Source organism: Galendromus occidentalis, unplaced genomic scaffold (genome assembly GCF_000255335.2).
Source record: "Galendromus occidentalis unplaced genomic scaffold, Mocc_1.1 scf7180000077533, whole genome shotgun sequence".
NCBI classification, from domain to species: Eukaryota; Metazoa; Arthropoda; class Arachnida; order Mesostigmata; family Phytoseiidae; genus Galendromus; species Galendromus occidentalis.
In genome coordinates this window covers 885669-912111 of record NW_003805521.1, presented here as the reverse complement: position 1 = coordinate 912111, position 26443 = coordinate 885669, and the positions used below count along the sequence as shown (strand labels likewise).

The 26443-nt window shown below is 52.3% G+C and overlaps 3 protein-coding genes across 3 annotated transcripts; 2 read left to right on the top strand and 1 right to left on the bottom strand.

The window, feature by feature from the left end:
* The first annotated feature begins 2227 nt into the window (after positions 1 to 2227).
* Positions 2228 to 4456, top strand: LOC100907052 (uncharacterized). Its single transcript, XM_003748553.1, has 7 exons — positions 2228 to 2356; positions 2506 to 2713; positions 2834 to 2955; positions 3096 to 3283; positions 3418 to 3729; positions 3915 to 4202; positions 4307 to 4456. Exons 2-7 carry the CDS (start codon positions 2508 to 2510, stop codon positions 4454 to 4456), a joined length of 1266 nt encoding a protein of 421 aa, XP_003748601.1. The 5' UTR covers positions 2228 to 2356; positions 2506 to 2507.
* Positions 4457 to 6493: 2037 nt separating this feature from the next.
* On the top strand, positions 6494 to 8323 carry Naam (Nicotinamide amidase). The gene is made up of 5 exons (XM_018641460.1): positions 6494 to 6786; positions 6896 to 7524; positions 7680 to 7848; positions 7939 to 8039; positions 8147 to 8323. Exons 2-5 carry the CDS (start codon positions 6924 to 6926, stop codon positions 8290 to 8292), a joined length of 1017 nt encoding a protein of 338 aa, XP_018496976.1. The 5' UTR covers positions 6494 to 6786; positions 6896 to 6923; the 3' UTR covers positions 8293 to 8323.
* A 658-nt stretch (positions 8324 to 8981) lies between these two features.
* On the bottom strand, positions 8982 to 18649 carry LOC100906762 (homeobox protein Nkx-2.2a-like). The gene is made up of 5 exons (XM_029112912.1): positions 18169 to 18649; positions 11269 to 11347; positions 11001 to 11142; positions 10631 to 10803; positions 8982 to 9225 (listed from the first exon to the last, which is right to left on the bottom strand). The coding sequence occupies exons 1-5, from the start codon at positions 18647 to 18649 to the stop codon at positions 8982 to 8984; spliced, it is 1119 nt and encodes a 372-aa protein (XP_028968745.1).
* Positions 18650 to 26443: the final 7794 nt, after the last annotated feature.

The following is a 26443-nucleotide window of genomic DNA, read 5'->3' as shown; positions in this document are numbered from 1 at the left end:
CGGGGTGACTGATCCTCTGGACGCGCGGTCGATATCACCTCCAAAAATAATGTGTTGTTACTTGACGGCGCTTGTGTGTATAAGTGTCTTTGATGGAGAGAAGAAAATGAAGACGAACATTTTGGCACAACTTTGTATTATCTCTGTCTCTTCCTCGCAATGTGTAAAGTATTCGTGTTGAACATCGTAAATGACAGCAGATGCGGTACGCAGTAGCGCTATGTCGTCATCCGTCTAGCGCGATGTCAGCGGCGGCGTCCGAGAAAAGGATCGCAAGGGAGCAAGGAGCTCGACGTAACCGTCAGGCAACACCTCCACTGCCCTCATCCCCACCAGTATCTCAAAACTCAGCAGCGCAGGCTCCGAGTTCCTCACTCGCATCGTGAATCAAGCGTCATTCGCTGCGGAAGCGAGTGTTCTCCAACATTTCCTCGAGAAGCCATATTCTTGATCCTCAACGACCCGTTCTCTCTCCCTACTCGTGACTACGACAGCAACCCACAAGCGGACTTCGTGTCTGGATTTCGTCTGCAAATTATCAGAAGAGAGAAAAAAGCGAAATGGACGAACAATCGAACGAACGAATGAGAGGCAAACCAACAGAATTACACTACTGATGATGACGATGAAATTTCTAGATGGCTGGATGCAAGAGCCCTCTTATCCAAACAATTTTTTATCTGTTCAAATAAATCACGACGTCGTCGATGTAGTCGAAAAATCACTTCCACATCGAATTCATTTCTTTTCCCGTCGACAGTCGTTCGTTAGGTCTCGATCGACCCAGGGAGCTCTACGAGCTTCCTTCCTCCGATGCTGATGCGGAGTCAGCGTGTACTTGAACGCCACGCACTCGAACACAAACACGAACGTCCCTGCCTGTAATTTGTGCTCAGGGATGGTGCTTGGAAAGTCCACGCCCAAGCCGTGATTAACAAGTTTGACTGCTCCAATTGAACATCTTTAGACTAATCCACGTTTCGACGTGGAAGCGTCTCCGGTTTGGCTTAGGCAATCAGCCGGATATACTTCGTCCTTCATATGACGAAATCGGTCGAATTCGGGAGACGTCTGACGATGCCTATGCGACACGACCCTGGTTCTGGTTGGTTCCCAGGGGTAGCAAAAGGTCTCACCGGTCTGTGCCCTTTTTCCCCGAAAACGGGGTAAGCCGCGGAACGGAGTGACGGGAAGGCGGGATACCTGGGAAAAACAGCGACGGAAGAACCGGCGAGGCGACGGGAGAACGGGTATGAGGAAGATGCGGAGACGGGAATATGGGGAAACGGGATACCGAGGCACACGGCGATGTCAGGGAGAATAGCAGGAGGGAAGGCAGGGGATTATTGTTGACGAGGAAAGCAAACATGACGCAACACTAATTGACAGCGACGTCAAGCGCACTTATCACTAGCGCCTCCGAAATGAGCGCACCTAGAGCAAACGCATGCCTAGAGGAGCCGGGGGTCCCAAGTCGCTGCGGGGTGGCGACCGGGAACGCCAGAATGTCTTATGATCGCTTCCTCGACCATTTTCTCTTCCTTTTCCCCTGCTGCAACGAATGCGAATGAGGAGGAATCAAGGAATCCGACGCTCAGGAGAGCGCGTGGTGTATATTCATCCGGAGATGTGGAAGATCCTCCTCAGCCTGAGCTGAGCGAATCCTCACCCACTCCTCCACATCATGAACCAAGCGCCTCTCTCTGCAGCAGTGATGTTTTCCAACATTTCAACTCCATCAAGACGCGTTATTCTCGATCCTCAACGACCCGTTCCCTCTCTCCCCCCTCGCAACTATGTCAGCAATCCACAATCGCGTTTTGATTTCGTCTGCAATTGATCGGAGGAGGGGTTGAAAGCGAAATGGACAAATAGTCGAGAGAGCGAATTAGAACCAAACCAATAGAGTTATACTACTGATGATGATGGAAGTTCCGAGACGGCTGGATGCGAGAGCCCTCATATCCAAATAATATTTAATCTGTTCCGATCAATGACGACGTCGTCCATGTAGAGGGAAAATGAATCCCAGATCGAATTCCCCATGTACTCCGTCGGGAGTCGATCGGCCGAGGAAGCTCCAGCAGCTTCCGTCCTCCGGCGTGAAGTCGGGGCGGCTGGAGCGAGGTCGTGCTGCTTCTCTTCGTCGCGAAACCATTGGTTTTCGACTACGATTCGTGTCGCGACGGCGCGAGCGCGATAACGTGCACTTGAACACCAGGCGGTAAACACGCACATCCCCGTCTGTCATCTGTGATCTGGCATCGTGCTCAAAGAGTCCACGCCGCAGTTGAGGAGTTTCCCACTAACTCCTCCAATCGAACACTATCAGACTCATCCACGTTTTTAAGAAAAGGTTCGTCACTCGCCATCGGGCGATTCTTTTTCCGGAAATCATACAGCCGTTCGGTTTTGGCGAGTCCTCTCCCTAAGTGGCTCGGACAGTTGGATCGGTTCCAAGCCTTATTCTCCTGCGCCACAAAAGTCCTTATTGCGTTGCCGCAGATATGCCTGTTCAACCCCAGTTCTTGATCGGCCCATTGGGGCAACCAGCTCCACCGGACGGCAACCAAATCCCCGCTCAAGCTGATGGGAACGCACGATATGTGAGGGGCAGTCCTCCGGGAATTTTCTGGCCCGCATCCCCGATCCAATCGTCGACGGGACGAGCGGAGATCGTGCGACTGAGTTATTCGCAAAGTTCAATTAACAGGTATCTCCCGAACGAAATTAGACGGCGATAGGAAAATGATCCCTAAAATGGAACCACATATATCATATGATCGCTCCGTCGACCGAAATTATTATCTCCGTTGACCCCCTTCCCCGCTAGAGCGAATGCGAACAAGGCGGAATCCCCGAGTTTGGCGCTGAGGAAAGCGCCCGGTGAATATTCATTTGGAGATTTGGAAGATCCTTCTCAGCCCGAGCTCAACGATTTCGCTCATCTTCTGAGTGAGTCTTCTCTCAGTTCGTCGAATATCTAACATTCGAATAGTCCCGGAGAAGATGGACAAGGCCGGAGCTCCGTCACAGAGGATTCGTCAGGGTTTTCTTCCGTAGATTATGGCGAATTCGTTTTTTCTCTTACGCAGAACCGTCTGGTCCTGCAGCGAGCCTCAGCAGAAATCGACAAGACACGCCAGCGATGATGGAATATCCGCCGCTGAGTGCTGAAACCTCAATTGACTTCCACAGGCTTGAGAATGGCAATCATACGAGGGATGAGTTCCATGTGATCAAGGAGGACTTTCCCGCGCTCCCACGCATACCAGGAACACTTGTGAGTTCATCGAGCTTACCACCATGCAAGACAGTCGACGCATCGGAAACCTTGAGGAAGCTTGTCTGGATAATTATTCATTGTATTGAAAAGCGACATTCAGACAACTATCATTATTTGTCTTTGCTCGATAGCTGCCGGAGGAGGAGGAAGTACACAAGGAATGTCGACAACCTCCTACAAGCCAAGCGACCGCTGATCTGCGGCCGGTAGGCGCCCTGGCACCGGAGAACTACGACCTGAAGTCTTTCATCAAGCGGTGGTCGTCGAGCGAGTTTTGCGAAGCTTATCGAATGCTGAACTTCGACGACCTAGTTCACAGAGCTGCCAAGTTGCATCCTCTCGGCGAGTGCGCCACCGAAACGATAACGAGAGCCCTGCCGATCGAGAATCTGTTCGTCGGCGTTAACGTGTCGAACCAGTGTACGCTGCTGCGTGAGCCCGAAGTAAGTCTGGAACCGGAGCGTCGCGTATGTCGTTCTATGGTATGGATGAGGTGCGCATATTTCAATCCACTGTTCTCCCGGGGAATACGAGCCAGCCGAATATGATCCCGCCCCTATCCACGGATTCCGGTAATCGTTCAGAGAAACCTATGGGATCCGAAGCCTTTGGGACGTTTGTATTGCAGGATCTGAGAAACGAGGATGCGAATCATCGTTTCGTTCGTGGTCACAAAGTCGCTGTACTGGAGAGCGACAAGTACTATGCGATGTCAGATGCTTTGAAAGATAAACTGCGGAATCCACGACTCCAGATGCTGGACGAACTCACTTTATTCTTCCTATTTTATTTCTTTACCCGAGACACCCAGCAGCTGATAGCGGCCGACGCACTCTTCCAGAGGAACTGGAGATGGAACAAGAGAATTTCGCGCTGGTGCCGTTTCGAGAGATCGCAGCAGCAAGGCATGCTCCAAGTAAGAGTCGAGTGTTTTTTGATTAGAATATCGACGCGTGGAACCGGCCGAACGGGCTTGGAAATTCTCAATGATCGCCATCAGACTCGAGCTAATTCGAGTAGGTCGGAGTGTTCCAGGTATATGATCTACCCACAAACCGAATTCAGACGATCAGCTTCCCGTACTCCGCGCATGATTTCGAACTCTCACCACCTGTGATCCCTCCCCCTAATGTGAGGACACCCACCATAAACTACGAAGAAAAATTGTAAATAGCAACTTAGTTCTAGAATCAAGTAGGAATATTTACGCTCACGACCCTTACGCGAGTCAAAGAGGAATCTTCTGAGTCCTTGGTCTGTTAATAAAGAGTCACATAGTTTACTGACGAGCGAAGCCTCATGAGAAGGTAGAGGAAGTCGAGCACCGACCTCTTTTTCTGTCTTCTACTCAGACTAGAGAATAGACGGTCCGACTGCGGCCCGGAGGGAAATTGTTGCGGAGACCCCGCGAGGATACTCTTTCGAATATTCGCGTTTGGAAATGTCCGAGGGATTCCGAACAGAGTTCCGAAATTCGGGAGGAATGATTCGCTGACTCTCCCGGAGAAGCATCAGCCCAACGGAATATGTGGGTATGAAAAGACAGGAAACTATTAAGAGCCCACGCCACGCTGTCGAGGGAATGACAGACGTATCGGAAAGCGTCGCAGGCTTCGACTCGGTGTTCGAGCGGGAGCGCCAATTTTCCTGACGAACCGCGTCGGGGCGTAATTACCTGAGGGGGTGCCCTCCAGCCAGTCCGATCGTTGGCGCTCCAGTCAGCCCTATAACCCTAGCCCATTTGCGGAAGTAGATCATCTGTATCATCCTTATCAGGGCTCCCGGATCGCTCCCACCGGCATCAGCTTGCGAATATGTGTGCGACTGCGACCGTGTATTTTATCGTCGGCTACAATGAACAGACACCGTGACGACGATAGCAGCCTTTTGCCGCACACATCTCAGCCATCGCACATCAGCCGGAACATAGCGAATAAATGCATATACGAATTCGACGCTAATCTGCTGCCTTATGTCACCGGTTCGAGAGATAAACGCTCTCCCAATCAAGGCAATCCGCGGGCGGATATCTGTAAATGACAATCGGCTATAAATCTGAGAATCTCGATCGTGCGTCTACCGCCGGTTTTAGCGTCCCGCTTCCTAAAGTAAGCTGACGGCTGAATTTTTCATCCGACGGAAAAGCTGGATCGGCGGCATAGCGGGGTTCGAGACTGGGCGGTTCCTCTCGAACCGGAATCAAGCATCCGGATCGCACGGATTCCTGGAGAAATCGAGCCCGACTCTCGAAGTCGGGGCATGATGTGGTGTCTAGAGGCCTCTGTCGGTGTTTGGAGTTCCGTCGTTGACCTCGTAAAGTCGGTATTCGAGCCGACTCGGTGTCATCGACTTTCCCCCCTCATTTACATCGAGTCGGCCACGGAACGCCTGCGGCCAGATCATCGCAAAGGGTGCAAGACATTATAAAGATAAGCTGATGAATTCCCTTCCGGTGTAGGAATCGGCACGCACACTCGCTGCTTCGTTCAGTAGTGGGCTGGCACAGATCCCTTCCGTCTGAGTATAAAATGTTTATGAAGTTGACTCTTTCTTCCCCGTTCCATTTCTCAAATCTGCTCAAGAAGAGGATCGCGCCTTCTCCCTCCCGAGCGATAGATTAGGCGCTTGTCGCCTTCCTCTGTGTAACATCTTTTATCCCTCGCGATATGAGTCAAGCCTTAAATGGGATTTCGAATATCCGCCTGAGTCGAATCGACCGCTGACAGCTTAAAATTGTTTTCTTCATGACGCCTAACAATGTAATCGAGTCAATAATCGTAGGCCTGAGGAGGAAAGTCCTGCTTCCATGCGCCACCGACTCGACATCCAAAGAGTGAGCATGAGCTGCTCAGACACTGTATCGTGGACGCTGGCGACGCAACGCCGTCGAGTGTACGGAATTCGTTCCCTCTTCGGGGAGAAAAAATGCTCTTAGCATTCACCTTCGGATTTCCCCGCTTCCAGACTTACATCACCGATCGTCAGTCCATTCCCGGCACCGCTCACGCTTGGGTCCAGCGATGATGATGGTGTTGCTCCTGTTGGAGAAGTGGCGGGCTCGGTTTGAATTCGTCCTCCCTCTCCCGAACGAGTTCTCTGGCGCACACACGGTTCGGCGACCTTCGAACGGAGCATGATGCTGGACCTCATTCTTACCGCTTCGAAACACACCGGAGTTGTCAAGACACTCCGTTTCCGACAGTGAGTATTCCAGTAGAGGATTCCCGAGAGTGGCCTTCCGAATCCGTGCCGATGAGGGCATTCATTGTATGAATGTCCTTGGAGAACTAGCGGAAACCGGTCGAGTCCAGCAACACGTACTCGGGTGTACTAGGTTCAAGAACCTGTCAATTCATTCTCGTCGCTCTGAGTCAGATTATTATCATCCTACGTGGGCGGTCGTCATCATGACGCCCGTTTGACCGTGAGGGATCGAACTCGCTGTGACTGGGATTGCTATTACACGTCTCGGAAGCACTAGAGACGGATTCGTTTACCTGGTATTCATTGTCAACGACATTGTCATTACATTGAGTGTTTGGAATCCGCAGCAAGAGCGACGACAGATTGATCGGAACCCGTCAGCATCCGGACCGTTCTTCCTTGCAGGTGGCGGCGACGTGAGTGATTTCGGAAAATGGAAACCTTCGAGCGAACTTCGGAGGGGAACGACACCGTGAGCTTGCATCAACTTACGGAATTTCTGAGGAACACCTATCCGAGATGCGACGACGATGAGAAATTCGGAGCAAGAGCTCACCATATATTCAAGAAATATGGTGGCACGGACGCGCTATCGAGGGACGGATTCCTTTGTCTATGGAACACTTTGTTGGAGAAGTGCATCAAACCAAAGAGTGCTCTTGTGGTGGTCGACTACCAGAACGACTTCATTGACGGTTCCTTATCTCTGAAGAAATGTCCTCTCGGAGATGACCCGGAACTTCTACTGCCTCGGCTAAACGAATTCATTGTGAAATCTGATGAAGTTGTATACAGTTTGGACTGGCATCCCGAGGACCATATCTCATTCATCGAATGCCGGAATCGGCGGAAAACTCATGAGAGTAATCGTATAGATCCCGGAGCGGTGAAAGTTGCCGAGGAACTGTTCTTCGAGATCCAGGGTAGGCCATATATTCAGAAAATGTGGCCTCGGCATTGTGTCCAGCATTCAGAAGGCGCGCGACTGCACAAAGATCTCGTAGTCAAAGAGGGCGCAATATTCGTCTACAAAGGTACCTGCGTAACGGTTCATCCCAAGTTTCAAACCTCATCGGATCCAAAGCCAAATACAGATTCGAACCCAGACGCCCCATTGGAAAAAATCAGGATACGCCTCTGATCAGGATGAATGAATTTTATTGACTGTCCTCCTGATTCATCCCCGAAGGAACCGATCCAGAAGTGGATTCTTATTCAGCTTTCTGGGATAATCGCCGTTCGAGCAAGACGAACCTTAAAGAGTCGCTATTGGAGCGGGGTATCACCAACCTGATAGTTGTCGGACTCGCTTTTGACGCTTGTGTTCTCTTCACTGCGCTGGACGCCATACGGGAAGGGTGAGTCAGAAGTTCCTGGAAACTGAAACCTCGGTCGCCGAACAGAGGAGGGAAACCGAGAATAACTTTCCCCCGTCACAACTCGAACAGATTCACAACGTGCGTCGTACGAGAACTGACATCGGCAATCTCGGAAGCGACCATTGAAGAAGCAGTGCAGAAGTTGACCGATGCTCACTGTCCTCGAATCTGTGAGTAGCAGTCTGGCGCTCATCTGTCGTAGGCAGCGAACATGAGCTGAAGGGCTCATTGAGCATAATTAATTCCAGTAAACAGAAAACAACCATTTCGCTTGCAGCATTTGACGCGGCGTACCGGATGCTCTCAGGAGGTCCGCTGCCTTGGATATTCGTCTGGCAACAAGCGTGCCAAGTGAGCCTGGTCAGGGACACGTGTTGTCCCAGCAGCCCGGCATCGGACCGTGAAATAGACGAGTCGGATTGAGAAAATAAAATCCGTTATTTTTTAGAACACATTTGTAACATGTTTATTTGAATCCTCCAGCTTTTATCACACTAAGTCGCTACTATGTACATTCTGGCCTAAGTAAGCTACAGCTTGAAACTAAGCATGGATCTTCCCGTCGCTCCCAGCTCCGACACTCTGCTGCCAACGAGGATTGAGTTCGCGATGACACGAGTCGCAAATAATACAAATGTTATGATTTTTCGAGTCTACTCGAGTTCGCCTCGCTCATCCTACTCTACAGCCGTTCCTAAGAATATACAGCGTCGACGGTCTTGGAAACGCTACATGTGTTCTCGCGTGCCGTCGCAGCTACCGTTGCGGCAGTTGCAACGGTACCTTCGATTGATTGCCGTAGATTAGCCTGACGCTTAGGCTATTTTCACATCATCTACATGTACACGTATCCGGGATATGGGATCACCGTTCGGTGGATCGGGGGAGCTGCTCCTAGTGTATCCGTGCCTGAACCTAACGAAATCCTAACATTGCCGAAATAAGACGAAGCATTCGATTAGCGCGCTGATTGGGATAAGCACATCGCGTGGTCGCGTCTCCGGAACTTCGAATCGAACAGGAACTATGGAATCGTTGACGAATGGATAGACGTATCCACTCGCTTGGCATGACTAGAAATAATGTACTTCTGTACAGCGCCGAATAAGTTCTTACGACCACCAGCGAGCGTCTGGCGGTGGAAGTCCGGGATAGTGTGCCGCCGCGTTCAGATAGGCCGCCATGTCCACAGCACCTTCGGGACATCTCTGGCCGTCGCGGACGAGTACGGGCACGGCAACTCGTCGTGGAGATGGCAACGGATTACTGCTTTGGCTGGAGGAAGGCGAATTCAACATTGCTCCGACTTGCGGTTCACCGTAGCCTCCTTCTTGACGGGCGCGTCTCGTCTTGTACCTGGAAGCGGGAAGAAAAAAAAACGGTCAGAGCGTCTCCGCAGTCTCAATCGCCGAGCTCTGAATCGCTGGCATGGATTCATTTTGCTGTCGATTATTTCGATGTTCGGCAGCGTTCTGGGCCATTGAGCGTTCCTCCCCGTTTCCCGGTACCCTGTCCAATCTATACATCGTATGTTCATCCATCGCGCGGCAGAAACCACAAAGGACAAGCATCAAATGACGCACAGGATCTGTTATCTCGGCTTCGTGTGGCTCATTGTTTCCTGGAGTACACTCGAGTGCGCGTGTTCAGAGTTTAGCCACTGTTATTCGAATCTGGGAGACCCTATCAAACCGCTGCACGTGCCCACTGCCAGCAAGTTGCATTCGCGCGAGTCACAGGAGAGTGTTGTAAAGAAGTTTTTACATCGATATTCCCGCTTTCTCTCTCCTCCTGTCTTTCTCGGCTGTCTTCTTCTCGTGTCTGACAGCATTTGATGGATATTTACGAGATAAGTAAAAGCTAACAGAGACGGGTTAATACAACTTAGCGGAATAAAGACCGGCAGCAGCGGCGGCGGCAGGAGGAAGAAAAGGGACCCAGGCTCCAATAAAGAGGACAACCGGATCTGGTTTTATAGGACGACAAGCGGTCGTCTTCGAGTTGACACCAGCCCTTTCATGTTTGGGCGCTTCTTAGACCCGCTCATCGGGCAAGCGTCTTCCTTTCGAGAGAGCGTCATGTCACGGCCGATAAGTTCCCTCCCAAATCGGAGCTCTTTCGCCCGCAGGAGTCGAGTTCGGGAAGCGGCTGGACCCCATACGGACGGGATTGCGGGAACTCGCGGTCTGGCGACGACGTCGGCACGCCTAGCTACGTCAAGAAGAAGGAGGTTGCATACGCAGGAGTTCTGCGTGAACAACTCGGAAGCGACCAGATGTGCGTAGAACGTGCTCGTCGCGAATCACAGTGGTCATCATCCCAGATCCCCACTCGTTTCCTCTCGCGAGACGTCCGCCCGAATCGTGTGCAAGCCGGAACACCGGCGAGCGAGCGAACTGGCCTATCAGAGAGCTGAGTTTCATAAATTTGAACTTTCCTCTCGTGAGCACGAAAGCCATGGAACAATGATATCGGATCCGGGGAAGATCCGACGAGATCAGATTGCCATCATCATTTCCTGGAGGGTCATTAGCGTGTTCCGGTGGAGCCATCCAGGTACACGCCGAGAGGGATGGAAGAAGGAAGCCTCATCAAGGATACGACGTGTCTACCCCGGTCCCAGTGCTCCTTTCACTCACATCACTCCTTCCCCGTGCTCGAGCCGGAGCCCTCTCGCGAGTTTCTTTGAGCCTCCGTCTCACTCGGTCAGACTCGGCTTCGAAATAAGATACGGACAAAGTCAGCCGTATTCAGTTCTCACCTGTGATTCTGGAACCAGATTTTCACTTGAGTCGGTGTCAGCCTAATCATCGACGCTAGATGTTCTCTTTCAGGCGCAGAGAGGTAGCGCTGTTGTTTGAAACGTCGCTCTAGCTCGTAGGTCTGTGCTTTCGAAAACAGCACTCGACGTTTGCGCTTCTTCTGCACGCCTCCCTATAATGAGGGAAAAAGAAGCATCTTCATTGGGAGAAATTCGTCACTTGCAGATGATGACTCCGATTGAGAGTCTCGTTCGGGCTCGGCCGGGTACGTTCGGATCTGGCGCCGGACTTGCTATATCTTGTTACCACTCCCAAGCCCCACCGCTTTATCTGGATGACGGCTTCTAATGTTCTGATCAGGTCACGTACCGGCAGTTGATGATCGAAGTTGAGGTTGAACTTGGTGTTGGGGTCATTGTTTGCTGAGGAATGGTCGCTCTCTTCACCATTCGAATCGTTGTCTTCGACCTCGATGAGCTTATCATCGTTCTGATCCTCGGAGGTTGGTGAGCTGCGGGTTTCGAAAAAAATTTTCAATTCGAGATAGTCCGGGCCGACGCACCGTCTCTGATCTTCCTTTATTGGAAACGCACATCGGAGCATCAGATATAGTGGACAGAACAATTCGAGCACACACCTTCTCTCGTTGAGGCTTCCCATCATGAAGTGCTTGTCAACCTCGAACGGGCCACCGCGGAATCTCCCGAAAGGCAAATCTGTAAAAAGCATAGGTTAAAGAGGGCGGCGGTTCCTCCACTGTTCATCTGCATAATGAATGGATGGCGAGTTTTTCGGGGTGAGTGAGTGTGTGTGTGCGCGCTTGTCGGTCGATCAGTATTCATGTGTGACGAACTTGCATAACTGCCGACTTTCAGGGCTCATTGAGAAGAGGGCGATACGCGCAGATGTGCCCGGGTGAGCATCTCTCACGGAGTCACAAAGGCATTCCATCTCAAGGAGGCTTCGGAGCATCATCAGGTGTTCGTGTTGACTTTCGGGCAATTTGTCAGTTTCGCTTTGTGCCAGTTCGTGCATGAGTGCGTGAGTGAGCCTGTGTGCGAATAGACCAAGGCCCCTTGCAAGGAATTCCTCGCTGAGTTCGGATCTGCCTTTGTCCACCCACAAGCTCCGAGCCCACCGGACCTACTCGACTTTGGGTCGATTTCTTCGAAAAACGTCTTGCAGCCTGTCTGAGAGTTCAGCACTACATACGTGGAACTGTGCACCTGACTCGTTCCACGGCTGGTTGCCGCGGTTTACAAACGAGAATATCATGGCGCTCTCGGCGGGGTAGTTTTTGCCCGGGAGATCTGCAATCCATTCTGGAAGGTCGAGAATCAGATATCGCGAGCTCGATGGAGTTCTCTCGAGTCCGTCTGATCCGTGGAGAGTATCCGCGCGGACATGCCAACCAATCGGATCATTGGTGCGTTGCGACGGCGCGGCGATACATCCGGCCGCCCGTCGGGGGCGGCTCAATGCCTTCTCTCTTCAAACTCGAGCAGACGCACATCGAGCATCTTCGTGGGCCGCAGAAGTTCTAACCCGAGCTCGGATCGGGTTCAGGCAGGGCACGTTTGCTCAGCTGGCGTCGAGGCAAGGTCGCAAACACGGGCGGTGTTATCTCCAAGTGATGCTCGAGAGTTTGAGAGAGTTGGATTCTCTAAACGTCAAGTGGGCGAATACCCGCATAGGTGACAATAGCTGCGAGTGCAGGTGCGGCACTCCTCAAACTTGACTCCGAGCGTAAGGTTTCGTTCCGATGGTTTTCAGACCGCGGGTCGTTTCTTTTCGAATCAATGTCCTCACGTCGGAATCGATACAGGCCCGATCACCATTTTTTTTTTCGTGGAGCTGGGGAACATCCGTGACCAGACAACGCGTCGCAACGTCCGACTCATCCGCGCTAGTCTTGATTCTCCACGCGCCCATCATTATCATTGCACAGTCTTGCGGCAACCCGATGAATAGTCTATGAAGGAGGCTCCGGTGCGGGGACCACGACGGGGCGACATATTCATGGGGGCATCACAACGATGCAACTTCGCCCCCACCCATTACGGGTCCTAAACAGCTGGGTCGGACTTTTATGACGCCTCCGATCGCAGGCTAAGACTGATCATGTTTCTGCAGCGACCATTCACAGTCTATCCCGCCGCTAGATGGTACGGACGCGCCCGCGAGAAGTCACGACCGCGCCGCGGAAGCAGCATAATTAATGTTCGATTCCCGATCCTCCGACGAGGACCGACTGGGGTACGATGCGGAGAACGACAGAGGAATAAAGCTCGAGAGATGAGCTCGAACACGTCGTGAGTGGTTGCAAAGCGAGACGGGTGGCCACATGAGAGGGTTCCCGTGCGCTCAGAAATCCTCCTAATCTCTTATGCTCTAGTCCTACAACACGATATTCCTCGTCGAAAAACCTCGTCGCTCGATCGAGTCGGGGTTTACATAATGTGGAAATGTTTTTTGCGCTCTTGCTCAAAGCTGAGAACATTCCATGTAATCCTCGTCTTTGGCTCCCTCGCTCACTCACTCACTCACGGACTCAGACCAGACTCCGACGACATAATGTGAAAATGTGCGAGAGGCGTGATGTGTGCTGAGGTACCAGATGGCTGGTGCTGACATGTGATCGATGTGAGGGGTGTCTAATGATTTTAATATACTCCCTCCAGGGACCGTTGCCGCTCTCATCTAGACACATATGCATCCATGAAACAGAGGAACGGAGGGTCTACAACACTTCGGAGGTTATGGTGCTGCGGCTGCTATTGGTGAGCTCATTCGAGAAACGATACTCGACTAAAGTGTCGCGCAAGCGAACATTCAGGAGCGCGGAAACTTTGGCTCGCTAATAAAGAATCCCAAACCGAAATCCACCTCCATTGTGCGCACGAGCGGCGGTGGCGTCGACGACGACGACGGTTGCTTGAATTGCTGTCATCGGTACATTGCAATAAAGCCAGGCATGCTGAACATCTTGGGAGGCATCGGGAAAGCGTTTCTCAATTGCTCCAGTCAATACGAGAATGCTGTTACAAAATGATATGCGTGTTGTGTTCGGATTGTATTGAGCTGTGGTGTGATACGAAGCTCGGAGGATCAGGGGGAATTCATTCCGGATTATCCTATTTGAGGGTGTGCCGAGCCCTCATTGCAGCCGTTTATTTACATACAAGCAGGCCGCCAAAGCGAAGCACTGAGCCGTTTGCATTGTGCTCTAATGGCATTAGCGACGAGAGGTGAGAAATCGGGATCATGCGCGATGCCGACTCATTTTTCCGGTCAGCCAAGGCCAGAAGAACTTTTCCCCGCGGATTCAGATTCGAATCGATCCATCGATCGATCTTTGCCTTACCGGTGCACGGATCGGAGCTCGATGGAGATTCACTAAGCGATCGGAGTTAACCGCGAATCGCCACCGACCGAGGGAGACATGACTACTCCACTCAGGACTCTGACTCGAGCGAGAAACTCGGGACCGATTTGCATCGAGGAATTCAATGACGCGAAGTTCAATGAGGACGAGTCAGAGGTCCGTTCATCCTCGATCGGTGTGACGATACGCGCGTTTGTGTCGGAGTGTCGTAGAGTGTTTCTCAAAAGCATTGTTGGGATTGCCGCCTCTGTAGTGCCTTGTGAGCGCTCGCTGGTAATGTGTGCATGCACAGGTGTACATTCCGAGGAACAGCAGCCCGAGATCGTTCACAGACGTCGCCCCCGCGTGATCGGGAGCCGTGCTCAGTTCTCTTCTTCCGTAGCTCCTTCTGAACTTCACGAATCCTTGTACGGGCGAATCGACGGGCGAAGAAAAAATCCCATCGCTTGACCGGAGGAAGGACGACAGCCCGCCTACGGTCGTCAGCGATGTCGTTCGCCACGATTATTTCTCCGATAATGGAATTTCGCAATTTCGATTCAGGTCCTCATTCCTCAGCAAGATCAGTTCTTCTCTAAACCATCATAGTCGAGCAGACCGTCGATTACGCTCTGCCAAATACGTCCAAGCGATCCCGATCCGTTTTCGACGGCGCGATATCCCTACTCGCAGTGCGAATATACGACTCGCTTCATGTGTTCTTGTGTAGGATATTGTTCCCAGTCTCGTCAGTACCGAGAGCGAGAGACTGCCGCAAGCTCCGCCGTCGTAGCATCGGTAAACAAAGCCACACACAATCGGGTTAGAGTAATGCGGTGCTCGGCAGCAGTCGCTTTGAAGGAAGACATATTTGTGGAGGTCAGCAGGCAGCACATACAGTCAATATCCACTGGTTGGATGACAGCCTGACCGATAGTTGCTTGCAAAATCTATAAGCAAATAAAGCCGCATCGTTTGTCAACGGAGGGTCAGTCGCTGCGGCTGCTACCTCGGCCATGCTTCGGCCGGAGCTCAATGCACAGATTTGCGCGCTCGCGCTGATAAGTACCTTTCTAGTCATTGTCCATTGATAGACGGAACACACGCCGCGGGTGATGCAAGCGGGCGGACTGGCGAGCGAGCGAGCGAAAAGCAAGCGCAGAATAGAGTCGACCACTCGCGAGCAGCAGATAAGAGAGATGGTCATCATGTCGGTTAGTTCCTTGCCCGCACTGCTTCACGTTAGCACATTTCTTCTGCTCCCCATCTCCTGTTCCCCACCGCCAGCGTCGCCGTCTCCTTTCCATCTCCGATTCTTCCATTGTGGCAGGACGAACAGCAGTTAGAACAGATAGAACGACGACAAACTGAATGGTGCTGCTGCTGTGAGATATGAAATAATTATATGGCCCCACCGTGGGGGGGAGAAACGGCTGTCATCGTTGTGTTCCATCTTGGCCGGTCGGCCACGGCCGCCCGGAGAGCCCGCCGACGGCCCGTCTCTTCGCGCGCGATCACAATGCTTCCTTCCCCCCTCTTGCCAAGCCTCTTCCAACCCCCGAAGCGTTCAATAAGCTCAATGCTTGGCTGGGCTAACATTGATTTATACCCACGACCCCGAGCCACCATCGTTTAGCACACGCCACCCTCCAACATTGTACATAGTACAAGCGACCGATCGACCAACCAAGCGATCCCCCGAGCTCGGCCTGCGAATTGAATACCATTGCCCGTTCGGACACACATACATATGTGTCGTATCGCGAAAGTTTCTCGGTGTCACTCGAGTCGAAAGCAAGTCGACCCCGGCTCCCGACGATTCCGTCGCGGCACGGAGACGCGGGATTTGCGCGTACGGAAGGAGTCGGTCGGGACGCAGAGGACGCGCTCGATTGAATAGAACCGACACCGTGCTGCCGGGAGCGGAAGTTTTTGCCCTGAAAACTCAATCGCTTCGCCGGCGGGAAACGAGCTCCATGATCACACCCTCCGCTCACAAATTGAAACTTAATTGCGCATTTTAATGGATCGGTGAAAGCGGCGCGTAAATGAAAGATTGAGACGCGTTGACCATGACGGAGGTGAGCGTGCGAGATTTTGGCGGCGGCGGCGGCGGCGGCGCTGCCAGTGGCCATCGTCTATACAGAGAGTAGAGAGAGACACACCGAAAGCGGACAGGCAGATTGCTGGCTACCTTAAAAGTTTGCTCATTCGAAATTCTCGTGCCTTTATCCGTGGTCAGCGCCGGAAGTGTTCCACCCAGAGGACTTCCGCTCAGGACACAGGGCTCTAATTTGGAGCAAGAGAGGAAGCCAGACAGCCACTGGGCGAACGAGCGAGCTAGCAAGTAAGCGAACGAGCGAGCTAGCAAGTAAGCGAGCGAGCGAGCAAGCAGGCGAGACCCGTGACCGCCGTCCTCCACTCTGAAGTTCGCTGTCGAGCTTTATCGGAGTCTTCGTCGTCGTCGTCGCCGCCGCAGCAGCCGTCCTTACCTCATCGGCCAAGAGGACCACAAGAACTCGCAAGACACATTGTCGCACACGCTCGAGCACACGAGTGTTTGTATTAAGTTGTCTGCTGTGGCTTAATTCAAAGTCAGACAATCTCAGATAACGCTCTCCCGAATCGCACACGCGTCGCTATCGAACAAGAAACCCGATCTGAGCCAGGGTCCCGACCGCATCGCGATTCAACCCTCGGGAATACCGAACTCGACAGTGGGAACAAGAGAACGGAGTCTACCGGTACGAGATTTTTTTTTCGAATTTATTTCACGAATTCATCAGTCTTCGACAACTCTGCTATCTGGTGAGGGAAGGGTCGGTAGTCGACTCGAGCAAATCAGAGAGTGTCTCAGATCCGCGAGCTCGACAGCCTGAGAGCAGTATATCAAAGACTGTGCACATCTCACTTGGAAATCGGAATCAAGATCATCGAGCTATTATTGTTCCGGTGCTCGGAACTCGCAACAAGTACGCGAGTCCTGGGTCCCAACGGCATGGACACTAAAGCCTCGCGCAGCGCATACGCTCCCGCAGCTTCGACCCTTCGCTCGGTGGACAACAAAAGCAGAACATTTCCGGTGGGACGGATACCTTCGATACTCACAATCGAAGGAATCACGCCGCTCCAAAGCGGAGGCGAAATCCATCAGCAGCCTCAGATCACTCCGTGTGAGACAGTTTATTTTTGCTTTACTGTGCTTTCCGATTCGGTGCGATCGATTGGCGGACAATGGGTCGATTCGCTCATTGACGCGACGGGCGGGACTCCTGAGTTCAGCGTCTCGATTTCTGGCCTCTGCGTCGGATGAGATCAAGGGGCTGACCACTGACTACCGACGGCGAATAACGGCACCAAGATATCTTGCCCAACTCCGGCAGAGATCAGTCACGGCAACCTATACGTCGGTGAATGACAGACCGGCGCGAAGGATTCAGGCGGTGGGCATCCCCTCCCCGCCGCGTAGAATCAAGCAACACGAGTTGCGATCCTGGTGAGAGAGATAGATAGCCATTTGATCTCCTCAGAGCGGGTCAGTGCATCGGGGATAATAAGAACGACAAAGAAGCAGGCGAGAAAGGGCGAGCGAGGAAATCTCGCTCTGGCTCCAATTGTCTCATTCGGAGCAAAGCTCACGAGCCGGGATCGGATGAGACTCCTGCGGTGAGCTCAAATACTTGCTTGATTGTTCCCATGGGCACGGGAACGACCAGCCAGTTGAGCCGACCCGGCGCCCGCTACAGTCAGAGCGAGCAACTATATAAGTAAGTGAGTAAAGAGCCGAGAGAAACTGCCGAAAGACTTAATAAAAGACGACGAGGCGAAACTCGCTCCCACTTCATAATGGCTTTTCTCCACAGGTGACGAGAAAAATTCTCTATTCCCCATCTCGCTCCCTTCCTTCCTCCATCCATCGTTCACGTTAGCTGGCCTGTTTTTCAACTTAGATATAAACTCACTCTTTCATAAGTACTACTGCTCACTCGTGGGTATTTTCCCTTCATTCGTTTCGTAAATCGTCCTGCCGCCGAACGAGGCAAGGGAGTCCCGGCTGATAGTAAGCCGACCCATTCCTTCTTGTACGAAACCTGGGCAGACCCCGACTCCATTGGTATGCCGGAGAAAGGTCCGGTGCTACCTAGTGTTATCTGTTCCGGTAGGGCAACTCACCGAATCTGCGTAGTTCGATCGGATGCGGGAACTCTGCTGGGGATATAGTTCCGTTGAAGACGGCGGCTCCGTTCTTGAGATCCTGTGGGCTCTGTCGTTGGGGGGACGTACTCCCGCTCTGGGGCGAGATCGGATCGCTCTTCTTCGGCTCCTTATTATTCTCCACTAACTCAGCTTTGACCAGCTGTTTGTTGTTCCTGTTGCTGTCGGGTTCGTCTTCGTCGTCGCATTCATGCGAGGAGGAGATTTTCTCCTCTTGCCCGTTGGCAGTCGGATTCTCAGTGGGAAGATCCAGAATGTCCTTCACAGAGAAACTTGACTTCTTCGGTTTATCGTCGGTCGATTCCATTTTCTCCTCATCGGCTCTTTCACTGTTGGCCATCGCAACGGCTAGGAGTCTCTGCTGCTCTTCCCACGCAGCCTGAAGAGCTCGTCGCAGAGCTGACACGTACGCAATATTTTGGAGGGATATCGGCAACATGTTGTTTTCCTTGGCTCTCATCAACGGTTTCCAGGCGGGGAATTCAGTGCGACGTTGCTCCAACGTAGTACCTTCTAGCACGCTCGTCTGTATGAACGATGAGCGTTTCACGTTTCCCGACGGAACAGCGCTTCTACTCGGTACTCGGACGCATGATAGCTCAAGGAAGAATCCTCGTCGGGAATCGTACTCAATATCACCGGCTCGCGCTCAGTTACTCAGGGTGAACCAGGGAGCAACAGGAGAGATCCCAAGGTTTGGATTCTCTCTTGGGTCAGGAACCTGGGTCTGGATACTCACTACAGCATCTCTGATTCCATGACGACACTTTCCGCAGGCGAAGAAGAGTTGGAACCGCGGCTCGACGCACGAATGCGGCAGATGGTGCGTTGACAACTATTCACGGGGACGCGTCACCAAACACGGAGACTTGTTGAAGGGGGTTCTGATCGAGGCTTACTCAGAGAATCCTCGAAAACTGGATACACGTTTCTTCAGAAAACAACCGGAAGAAACGAATACTCGATGTGATGAACCAGCTGATCGCCGCACAATGCTTTACTTACTGATGGAGACCCTGCGGGTTTCCAGAGGTCCGGCTGGTCTCGGGTCGAACGTCGAAGTGAGTGGATGAGTGACTGACTGACTGACCCGCCGAGTGGGTAAACGAGAGACTCTCCGACTGACTTTGAGCTGAGTACGTGAACGCACTTGTTTTCGAATAGGTAGCGCGCGACTCAAACAAGCAGCTGCGGGCGACCGACCGAACGAACGAACGAGCGACCAGAGCTGCAGCAGCAAGCAACGTACTCGAAAAGTCAAAAAGCCTCTTGAGCTGGAGAGATGAAAAAGAGCCAAACAGGTACGAACACGACGAAACGACATCGCTATTGGTCGAGAGCGCTCAGAGCCCCGCCTAACTTGAGAGCACTCGGCCTAGCGGGGCGGAGTCCTTATTCGACGAGAGGAGGGACTTGGCCTTAGTTGGTTGTGCTGCTGCTGCTGCTGTGGAGACTGCAACTGCTGGTGCGAAGAGGAGAGTAAGGATTCTCTTAGCTTCCTCTATTCGCTCGCTCCCTCTCTATCTCGCTGACAGCCTTTTGAAGCTCTCCTCTGCAGAGACTGGCTCTGGTGCTTCGACTTGACTAACCGGCCAGTCAGCCAGCTGATTAAGTGAGCGGCCCTATGACGACCCTTGCTGGGGTAGAAGACAACTAGTAAAAAAATGTTGCCATGGCGTCGCTCGTTCCCGCTGCTTATGTGATACACTGGCTCTCAAGAACAACATCGACGCGGATAACAAGGTCGGAGAGAGCGAGATATTCACAGCAACGACGTGAACATATGTTTCGTCATCCCGGAGGATGAAGTGTAATGGGAATCGTCTGCTCTCTGATCCCTGACCGAGCGAATGTCCGGGACGAAAGCGATAGCGCATTGAGGTCTGAAAGTCCGTTCGAGAGCGGATCGAATATCGGACGTACGGTTCACAAGGTTGAGAGTGATGATTGTCGGGAAGATATATCCAACCGCACACCTTCTCTCGTACTTATTCGTTGGATCGCGGAAACCGTGACGGTTCTAACAAATTTGAGGATTGCTACGGGGTCAATCGTGAATCGAGGAACGTCAACGACTCGCAGCGTCATATGGGAACGCAGATTGGTGAACATTTACTCTGTGTTCACAGCCCGACTGCCCATAAACCGCAGTTGTAGGGCTGACCGACCATAAGCTGTGCGGCCGACTCACCCTGTACAGTGATCAGGAAGAGTTGAGTTAGTGTTTATGGCGCTGCCGCTGCCCACCATCCGAATGATTTGAAAGCAGGGGCGAGCAACACCATCTCAGATAGAATTTCATTCGGATCCCCATAATCTGGGAGTATTCAGATATTAGAATTTCGGAGATGAAACGACGAGGTGCAGTCGAGCTCTCTCGAGGAAACATCAGGTATCAATTTCTCGAAAGCCAAGGTGGGATATCAGGGGTTGGAGCTGCGGCGCGTTCACCTGACGGAACCCGACGAAGTACGGGGTTTATCCGACGTCCCTTGACCAATAGACCTTCCTTGACAAGTACGTGACACTAGAAACGATTCATGCGCTCGCCGTTCCTTCCTCTCGGGACATATTTGATGGTGCGGTCGCTTTCCTTCGGGTGAGAGTTTTCCATCTTTAGTTGGCGGCAACCCCCTTCCCCTTCCCCGCATGAACTGTCTGGATGTCTGTTGCTGCACAACAGCGGACGCTAGTCGTGCCGCTGAGACGTTGACATCCCGCTGGAGGACGGTCGGAAACTAACTCAAAAAACAGGAAATTGTATTTTTTTGCTCGCGATCGTCTTGCTCTTCTTCCGTTGTTCGGTGCTCTCACTGGCGCTTTCCCCGCTCCCCACGTGGCCTGTGCGGCCACGGTGGCAGCGCATGTGTTGGGTAGGGTGGGCGTGGGGCGAGACTTCGGGCAAGCTCAACTCCTCGCGCTTCCGGCGAGTCGCAAGACTGGACTCAGAAAGAGCTCGGCGCATTTCTCTCAGGATCCTAGCACGTGTTTAACGTCGTCGTGCGCTCGTGGAACGGGACGCGCCTCCTGATTGGGCTAGGATTTTGCGCCTTCATCCATTCTATGTATCAACCCCCATCCTCGCCTTTCGCTAGAATCATTTTCGCGTCGTAATAAGACTGAGAAGACAAGGAGTCTGGAAGTCTCCCCGAGCACGAAACTCGGGAGTTCCGGAGTCGGGGAACCAAAAATTCCGGAAACTCTGCGGAACTACGGGTTCGCTTCCATCGGCGCCGAGTTGAATCCGTGATTTTCATATGAGAGCAGCTCAAACACCTGGCTCGTGCGATGTCCCCCTGTTTTCTTTCCTGCTCTTATTTTTTCAGTGAAAAAAAAGTCAGCCAAGTGGTCAAACCTAGCGTGACTTATGTGTAGTGTACGTCCTGAAATATCCGGAACTCCCTGAGGCTATATTGGTTTGCGATAAATTTTGCAACAAACTCTCCGCTTTCAGCTTCTCGTCGGCACTGGTCGGTCGAGTCTTTCTCTCTGCTGCTTGCCAGGACCGTTTGTATGGGGCGTCTCAATTTATTGTGTTTAGAGTGGACAATTTCAAGCCATAAATCAGAGAGAATCAAACTGGCTGTGGCTTCCACCGCTGGAGCTCGGCCCACGGCTCAGCCCGCAGGTCGGCGCACCTCTGGCCAAACCGCTCTGACAGGGCGGGGTCCTTATCGGCAGTTTCTTCAAACATCGAAGTTTGAGCTCGGGAATATATGTCTCGCGACAAGTCTGCGAGGTTAATAGCAGATTGAGGCATTCACTCCCGGACCATTTCAGGACGGGGGCAGCGGCGCCGGATCGATGGAATTCGGAGCGATCAGTAAGAGAGCTGAAACGCTTTTGTGGTCACGAGCAGTTCTCGATGATGCGCGACCAACACTCTGCGAAAGGGAAAGAAGCAGAGAGCGATCTCGGCGTCTCGCAATTCCAACATTTTTCAATCTGGAGGTTCCGTGCACTTTTTTAGATGAGACCGTGCATGGGAATGTTATGACTTCGCTCTATCTTACACGAGACATAAATCATTTCTACAATCTCGACTCAGTGTCCCCTTCAATGACTCGCTCCCTAGAAATGTTTGGGACTAAAAAGCGCCTCCGCCTCACTTACGAAGTGAAAGAGTTAAATTGCCTGAGAACTCTCTAAAGTTTCTGATCAGATAAGGATACATGCGACCACGAGCGCGCGATCAAAATCTATCTCACCTCGTACCCTTCTCCCTCCCCCTATGGAAGGACTCCGGGGACCTGAGTTCATGGCTTTCGGTGACTAGGAAAAACACAAGCTCGGCAATTTAGGGGTTACACTGCGAGCAGACCGGCGAAACGATGCCCGCCGACGAGGAGTCCCGGGGAAGGCCAACAGGGGAGAGCGCTTCCACGGTATCTGTGAAGCTATATTTCAAACAATATCAACTACAAATTCGAATGGTTTAGGCGAGTTGGCGCCAGTCACGTGACAGTCAGATAACACGCGGTCAGCTCTCCACTCGAAAGGTTGCAGCGCGGCGTCGGTCGCCGCGACTCCCGTTCGCAGCTCGCGGAGATTCCGCTGCTCGGTTTTCAACGGGGGAACGAGAGAGAGATTTCAGCATGACGAGAGAAGGGTTTTGAAATAATCTCGTCAAAACCCCGCCGCGGAGTGACCAGGAGAGCGAGACACTGCAGACTCTGAAATTGTGCCGCAACAGAACGGCTACGAACACATGAAATCTGGTCGCCGCCATTACACATCTGCCGCCGTTGCTCCTGGTTCTCCGGTGCTTCTGGTAGAGATCTCTCTGTCAGTGTTGTGAGTGAAGAGAGAGCGCGATGGATAATCCTCAATTTATGTGCAAACTCCAGCGCTTCTATCGGCGGCTAAACTATCGGCGAGCGAAATCCGCAACCTGTCACTGTGTTGTGAGCTCTATGGCCACACGGTCCATTGTCGAAAGCTTAAGCAAAGTCGATGTGAGAAGCTTTTCAAAGTCGAGCGGCTGAGCGAGCGACACTTATCGGATCCGCTCGCAACCAGGCCAAGGCAATTGACTTTCTTGAATCAACAAAATATACTTCAAGCTCATCGACTCGACCTCTTCACTCGATTAGGGGAGTGCACAAACACCATCAAGCGCCAGTTAGTCCCATGCTGGCACCGGACTCCGCAAAGATTTATTTCTCAATCTGGGGAGTGACTCCTGGAACGGCATTCCGTGGGATCAGTCGTCTCCATCGTTGGAATTCTCGTTCTTTTCTCGCTCGTGCGTCTTTCCTTCGACAAAAATCGAAGCGAAGGTTTTGTAGTGTTATCGACCTGATCCCGTTCGGAGGCCATGCGAAAGAATGAAGGAATCGACCCATCTCGAAAGCGTGTGCCCGCGATCGCTCCTTACATAAGTTGACTTCGTCGAGTCGCCCATCTTCTGTTTGCTTTCGCTGACGGTGCTAGTTTTCGTAACAAAACCCTGGAAGAATTTCGTCTCTCGAACGGCCGTTTCGTTTACGCAGCTGAGACCATCGATGCCCCACCTCACCGAGCATCACCCTGCCCAGTCTCACTGTGAGATGCGCTCGTGAAAAGCCACCGCACACCCCTGAATTAGAGAATACCATCGGAGATTCAGTATTGACATTCTGCCTCGGTCACCGGCGCAGTGATCGATCAGGGTCTGGCCGCTCGGGTGAAGCGAAAAATTATATGCAAGTTCATAAACGGGGTGAAACTTACGAGATTCTTGTCTGCATCGCGTCACTTTGAGGCCGATGCACGGAATTTCCCTGGAATTGGAGGTCCCCCTCATGCAAAATGGACCACACCCAAGAAACATTCGGATCTCGGATGATTTTCGCCGCTAGCCCTGGAAAACTCAAGTTCCACAGCTCCGCAGAAAGGTGTTGCCAATAGCGGCCCACCGAGCGTCAGATGTATTCGTAGGTGAAGTCCGAAGAGGGGGCGCCTGGACCTGGGCCGCTTCGATTCCACACGATTCCAGGAGTCTCTGGTGGAGGAGCTTTGCTTCCTGTACAGAGCTGATGCGGGAAGTAATTGCTCGTCGAATAACTTGTCCGATGTCCGATTCAATGCGCGATGGATCCAAGCACAGGAGCCTTCCGGCCCCTCTCGCTGACTCGCACGCGGGACGTCGGGTTTTTACTCAGGGGATACATTTTTTCTCGGCTTCAGTGCGGATTCGGATATTTATCAGAAGGCGAGCCCTCATTGTTCATCCGGGTCGGATTCATCTCCACGTACAAGCTGAACTGGACCAAGTCCGACAGGGTTTGCTACTCCCATTGTGACCTTGATCATACAGGATATGATTCCGTGTCAGGAGCCAATTCGAGCATCTTCCAAAGGAGGTTGCGGTCAGCGTATCCAGAAATATGAATTGAAACGTGAGTCCTCCGCCATCATGGGGAGCAATGGCCCGCGGAGGACTTTCGGGAGGATCGCCCGGAAGTCTTCCCCTTGAAATCGCCTGTTTTCTGTTCATGACGCGGAATAAGCGAAAACACAATGACGCCCATATTCTTAACGAGATTCAAGGAGAACGCGTTGATTGAGAATTCGGGTTCGGTCTGGCGCGATCAACCACATATATGTGTTGTGGTCTGCCGTCAAGAAATCCACACCGAAGAGCGAATAAATCGTCATAATTCGATGATCCCAGGGAATTACGTTTTGATCGGGAACTCTCTGATCTCCAGGCGGCTATACCGCCTCAATCAGCGGCACGCTCAGAATAATCGCTCCTCGTGGGGCCAAGTCAGGTTTCAACGGGTGGCCGTGCGATCAAAAATATGGTGCGTCCCTCTCGGATCCATACTCCGGCGTTTCCGCCCCGACTCCATCGTCGCGTCGCTTGCGTCGATGGATAATGGTGCGGATTAGGTGCACCACGCAATGTACCCATGCAAGTGCATACGTGGCGGGCCGGAGCTCACCCGTACACCGTATATGCCGATACTTGTCAGGATATCAGAGCCGCGGCTTTTCCGGTGTTTCCGATTTCGCCGTAAAGGAATATCACATATCAGTATGGGGCTTGCTTGATGCCGTTTTGGCGGAATTCTACCCACCCCGCGAACGGTGCCTTCTACCGATCCAGAGCCAGCGTCCGATTTCTTTGTACTACATGATTCCTTCCAAATCAGATTACCCATCTCGGTCCTCATCCGATAGGACGGATCAACGAATCAGGCATTTACTCCTTCGAACGAGATACACCAGGAGGGGACTCATTCCGGAACATTCTCTTGACCCGTATAGGTTTGTCGCCGTCAGCGCCGGGATCTCCAGACTGCAACAGATTGCTCTTCAGTGAGACCGATGCACAATCGAAGTCAATTGATTTGCATAACCTACAAGTCCGAGTTGGCAACTCGTGCAGCCTGAGAGTCATTTGACGAGGACGAAGACCAGGAACATGGGCACTTCCCTGTTCTCAGGGGCCCATCAGCTCTCGGACGCGCACCAAATAGAGTACCTAGCTAGCTTTTGTCATAGAGTACCCTCGATGTGACCGAGTCAGGAGGCTCGCCATAAGAGTATCGATATACCTACCCACCGAGCGGAGCGAGCGGCTCATGTAAATGAGCCCAATTTCGACAATAGAGGCGCGAAGTGTCCGTCCGTCCGCCTGTTTGTCTGTCGGTCAGTCCGACCGTCCGTGTATCCATAGTTTCTCTCCGCTGTTTGAACATCTGCCTACTTTGGCTGCAAGCAAGCAAGCGACCGACCGAACGAACGACCGACCAACCAACGAGCCGGTCGGTTACCTGGCCGTTCGACTTGCATTGAAGCTGTTGCTAGTGCTAGATATTTGAGCAGCCAACCAGTCGTCAGCTAGCCAGGCATACGTCCCCAGGCCCGAAACCCGCCCGCTTCGAGCATGCTCTAAAGCCGGGACGAACACAACTCGAGAAATACACTCACTCACGCACTCACCAACTTGCTGTTCGGAGTGAGGACAGAGAAGCGCTAGAGCGATGACAAAGAGAGGGAGAACCAAAGAGAGCACATGGTTCCGAAACACAATACATCGATGAAACGAGCGGGGAGAGCTGCCGCATAATTTGTGCAATGGTTAGTTGTCAGAAGAAGGGGCTCAACATTCGGTTCTTTCGCGACGGTTGTTGTCGATGATCGCGGAAGCACCAATGGCTTGCAAGCTGCACGAAAGTCTTTCTTCAGACGATCGATTACGTCCATAGAATAGCTGACATTCTCGCTCTAGGCGAAAATCGTG

Excerpts from the sequence above, each read along its gene's own strand:
- LOC100907052 (XM_003748553.1), top strand. The coding sequence starts at position 2,508 with ATGCCTGTTCAACCCCAGTTCTTGATCGGCCCATTGGGGCAACCAGCT. Across the intron at positions 2,956-3,095 it reads CGATTTCGCTCATCTTCTGA|AACCGTCTGGTCCTGCAGCG; the intron begins GTGAGTCTTCTC and ends TCTCTTACGCAG. Across the intron at positions 4,203-4,306 it reads AGCAGCAAGGCATGCTCCAA|GTCGGAGTGTTCCAGGTATA; the intron begins GTAAGAGTCGAG and ends TAATTCGAGTAG.
- Naam (XM_018641460.1), top strand. The coding sequence starts at position 6,924 with ATGGAAACCTTCGAGCGAACTTCGGAGGGGAACGACACCGTGAGCTTG. Across the intron at positions 7,849-7,938 it reads CTGGACGCCATACGGGAAGG|ATTCACAACGTGCGTCGTAC; the intron begins GTGAGTCAGAAG and ends CAACTCGAACAG. Across the intron at positions 8,040-8,146 it reads TGCTCACTGTCCTCGAATCT|CATTTGACGCGGCGTACCGG; the intron begins GTGAGTAGCAGT and ends TTTCGCTTGCAG.
- LOC100906762 (XM_029112912.1), bottom strand. The coding sequence starts at position 18,649 with ATGTTGCCGATATCCCTCCAAAATATTGCGTACGTGTCAGCTCTGCGA. Across the intron at positions 11,348-18,168 it reads GATCGAACTACGCAGATTCG|ATTTGCCTTTCGGGAGATTC; the intron begins GTGAGTTGCCCT and ends TGCTTTTTACAG. Across the intron at positions 10,804-11,000 it reads ACTTCGATCATCAACTGCCG|GGAGGCGTGCAGAAGAAGCG; the intron begins GTACGTGACCTG and ends CCCTCATTATAG.